We start from the raw sequence: 4265 nt of genomic DNA, 5'->3' as shown, positions 1-4265 counted from the left end.
TGCAGGTAATGAATGGCAAGCTTTTGGGGTCAATGTTGGAGATTATCTTGACAAAAGACATATCCATGAGAAGGTATGGACCGAATATGAATGTGTTAGAAAATGTCCTAGGCTAGTACTAGGGTAAATGGGCCAATAAAGTGATGCCCCCCCAAAAAAAACACATCCCACCCCAATTGAGTGGCAATTTTGTATTTTTTTTTTAAATGCTCTTTTAGTCACTTAACATTATGATATGAACTTTTAAAAATTATAGATGAGGTTAATGAAAGTCAAACAACCGAGCCATGTAAATATTTTTTTCATATCTTAAGATTACATATAAGATTACTACAAGTCAAACTATCGAGCCAAGTAAGTTTATTTCATATTTTAGGATTTTGTAAAACCTTAAAGAAGCGCATCCTTGAGTGTCACTCTATTGACCCACTCTTTTATAAACCCTTCATTTATAACCGGATCCAAAAAACATCAAAATGACTCGATATTTTTAATTTAAACTCTATATGATATGAACAGTTTAATTATTAAAAAACATTTAACAAACTCAGTTGGAAGAAAAAATTTACAATGGAAGACTGTTAAAAGACACTGTAATGACCCCTTTACGCTAAGCAGCAGTAGAGCAATTTAGAAGGAGCTAAACGACAAAATTGGACCGTGGTGTGACGGAAGCTGGGGAGGTGGAACTCGTCTACCAAGACGATCTGAAGCTCGGTCAGGACTCAGCAGTCAGCAGGCCGGCCGGGCTTGCTAGTGCTCGCCAAGGCGAACTTGAGAAGGTTCGGTCTGGAGATGCCACTGATCGTGGGCTGACTGGGCCGTGGCAAAGTCGACTCGCAGGCTTTTCTTCTGTAGTTTGACAAATTGCAATCAAAGACTTTACGTGGTGTGAGAATCGAAGGTCTTTCCTGATCAGACCTCGTCAGACAGGGAAATGCCGTCCCAACACTCGATATGATAAATGGCGGGGCGTATTCTTCTTGCATAAACATTACCAACCCGCCTGTCGTCTTACTATTAGCTTCTTTGCCTCCTCCTCCTCCTGCTGCTGCATAGGATACCATTGATGATGGCTTCCCACGTTCACCGCGTTATAATTACCTGTAGCCCTCGCAACTCTACTCCTGTCGCTTCCTTGATATTCTCGATCGCCCTCAGCATGCTCATCATACAGCACTGCGTAACCGGCACCTCGGTGGCCGCAGCTGCCTGCGTGGCGCAGGACCGGGCGGCTCTTCTGGCCGTCAAGGGGGCCGTGGCCAAGGACCCGTCTCAGAAGCTGGCGGCGTGGACGGCGTCCATGTCCGACTGCTGCTCCTGGGAGGGCGTCACCTGCGAGGCCAGCAGCGGCCGCGTGGTGCAGCTGGACCTCTCGGGGGGCAGGCTGCAGGGGGTGCTGTCGCCCCTGCTGGGCTCCCTGTCGGAGCTGCAGCTGCTCAAGCTGCAGGAGAACAGCTTCCAGGGTAGCATCCCTCCGTCTCTGGGCAAGCTCACCAAGCTCCAGCAGCTGTCGCTAGCCAACATGATGACCGACAGCGGCAGCGGGGGGGGCCTCACGGGAGCCATCCCGGAGTCCTTGGGGCAGCTCAGCGGCCTCCGGGAGCTCGACCTGTCCTACAACGCGCTCTCGGGTGGCATCCCGGAGTCCTTCGACCAGTTGACCAGCCTCCGGGTGCTCGACCTGTCCCACAACATGCTCAGCGGCCCGCTGCCCAGCGCCATCGGGGGCATGGCCAGCCTGCAGCACATCCGCATCGCCAACAACCTCATCAGCGGGTCCATCCCGCCCTCCTTCGGCCTCCTCTCCAACCTCTTCACCGCCGACCTGGCCCTCAACAACCTCTCGGGCGTGGTCCCGGCCGCCTTCACCACCAACCTCACCAACCTCTTCGTCCTGTACCTGGACCACAACGCAATCGGGGGCCTGCCCGAGGACATGAGCAACCTCCACAGCCTGCAGGTCGTGCGCCTGGACGGCAACCCGCTGGGCGACATCAGCAGCGCCTCGTCGGCGGCCATATCGGGCCTCTCCACCCTGCCCAAGCTCCGGGAGCTCCACCTCAGCTCCTGCGGCCTGTCGGGTCCCTTCCCGCAGTGGGTGGCCAACCTCAAGAAGCTTCAGGGAGCCGACGACAACTCCAACGAGGTCACTCCTCTCATCGACCTCTCACACAACGCCCTCACAGGCACCATCCCGCCCGAGCTCGGCTCCATCGCCAACCTGCAGAGCCTGAATCTCTCATACAACGCCCTAACGGGGGTCATCCCATCCGAGCTCGGCTCCCTCGCCAACCTGCAGAGCCTGGACCTCTCATACAACAACCTCTCCGGGGCCATCCCAGCCGAGCTCGGCTCCCACGCCAACCTGCAGAGCCTAGACCTCTCATACAACGCCCTAACGGGGGTCATCCCATCCGAGCTCGGCTCCCTCGCCAACCTGCAGAGCCTGGACCTCTCATACAACAACCTCTTCGGGGCCATCCCAGCCGAGCTCGGCTCCCACGCCAACCTGCAGAGCCTGGACCTCTCATACAACGCCCTAACGGGGGTCATCCCAGCCGAGCTCGGCTCCCTCGCCAACCTGCAGAGCCTGGACCTCTCCTACAACAACCTCTCCGGGGCCATCCCGACAGAGCTGGCCAATCTCGGTAACTCCCTCCGCTTCCTGTCGCTGCAGGACAACCAACTGTCCGGCAACATCCCTGTCGCCTTCGCGACGCACCTCCAAGGCCTGGCCTCCTTCAACGTCTCCGACAATCAGCTGGCCGGTCCCATCCCGCCGCAGCAGCCCTTCAACACCTTCCCTGTGTCCTCCTACCGCCCTGGCAATCCTGCCCTCTGCGGAACCCCGCTCCCCGCATGTACCAGGCGGCGCCTAATGCGCTAGCAGTATACAGCATAGTGTTAAAAGTACATCCTCCTTCGAAGTAAATCCATTATCCATTCTGCATTAATCCAGTACTGCACAAGATCGTGAGATGAAAGCCCATTGCCAAAACAAAACCACATCGGGCAAGATTCCATTGTCAAGCCTCTCTCTCCTAAAGCCATCCAAAAAAACAATCCCTATTAGGCCTAAAATTTGAAGGTTGCAACACCCTTCAAAGGGGGTTTTGCCCTTCTAGAGAGGGGTGATACATATATTACCCTTCAAAAGAAAGGTAAGAATTTTAGAAAAATAATTATATGCCCTTCCAAACTCTTTAAAAAGAAAAGGAGAGGTCTTCTAAGACCTTCTAAATGAAAAGTTGGGTAGCCCTTCAAATTTGAGGGCTGAGATTCCCTATGATAAAGTTGTAGAAATACTCTACCTTGTCTCAATATAACTTTCACACTTCCATTTTCTTAAACAAAAGACTCAAAACAAAATTTCAACTAGGCCATTAGCATTTAGTTTGTTAACGTGTCGAAAATGTCAAAATTTCACCTCTTTTTTTTTGTAATGCGTGGTCATATATTACCAAAAGAGTAAAAAGTGTTTACAAAATGTAAATATGCATCGAAGCCTCGGGCTTGAGAAGGTAACTTTTTCCCAAAATAGTCTATAGATCCAATGTTGGAACTTCAAAGGGTAAAGAACTGACAGTAGCTCTTGTTTAAGAAGCTGGGATAGACAAGCACCTAGTTTCCAATGTATTGGGTGTGGATTGCACATCATAAGATGTGGATAAAGAGGAAGCATGGGAATACATGTGGTCAGATGTGTTTTTGGATTATAACATTGTTTGAAGAGACATGCATTCCTACTTAACCAAAAAAATCTCAAGGTTACATCGCAAATTAGACCGAGTGATCTCCATTTAGCTTCATCAAAATTAGCTTGATCACCAAAGAAGGCAGCTGCCATCCCAAAGTTATCCTACCGGTTGGTAGCTCTCACCAACACCATATTAGAGATTTCAGGAATTTCTATAATATTAGAGATTTCAGGATTTCAGGAATTAATCGACTCTAAACCCCGCACACCCTGCGCAAAAATGCAACCCAAAGTAATCTCCCGCATTGTAAAATGTTGGTGGCTAAGTGCTTATTCCACGCGCATTAATAAACTCCAGCTCCGTGTCGTGTATGAAAGACCGTGGCTTGAAACTGCAAGTCCACACGGGAACACCCTTCACGGGAAAGGCAAAATGATAATGGATAATTTAGTGCAATTTTTTTTATTAATAACCCCCTCCCCTTCAGTCGTTGGACGGCGGGGGAGAGGGAGTGGAGAAGAGTGGGTATGGAGTAGGAGAGCACGGGGGGAGGAGGAGACATGC

The 4265-nt window shown here is 50.8% G+C and overlaps 1 protein-coding gene across 1 annotated transcript; it reads left to right on the top strand.

Moving 5' to 3' along the window:
- The first annotated feature begins 1071 nt into the window (after nt 1-1071).
- LOC148026407 (uncharacterized) lies at nt 1072-2890 on the top strand. Its single transcript, XM_087690290.1, has one exon. The coding sequence runs from the start codon at nt 1073-1075 to the stop codon at nt 2888-2890; it is 1818 nt and encodes a 605-aa protein (XP_087546416.1). The 5' UTR covers nt 1072.
- The last annotated feature ends 1375 nt before the right edge of the window (nt 2891-4265 follow it).

The sequence above is a fragment of the Lygodium microphyllum genome, chromosome 13 (genome assembly GCF_053477565.2).
Source record: "Lygodium microphyllum isolate KBCC chromosome 13, Lygodium_microphyllum_v1.1.10, whole genome shotgun sequence".
Taxonomy (NCBI): Eukaryota; Viridiplantae; Streptophyta; class Polypodiopsida; order Schizaeales; family Lygodiaceae; genus Lygodium; species Lygodium microphyllum.
The sequence above is the reverse complement of the archived record's forward strand: the minus strand, read 5'-3'. Positions and strand labels throughout refer to the sequence as shown.

Excerpts from the sequence above, each read along its gene's own strand:
- LOC148026407 (XM_087690290.1), top strand. The coding sequence starts at position 1,073 with ATGGCTTCCCACGTTCACCGCGTTATAATTACCTGTAGCCCTCGCAAC.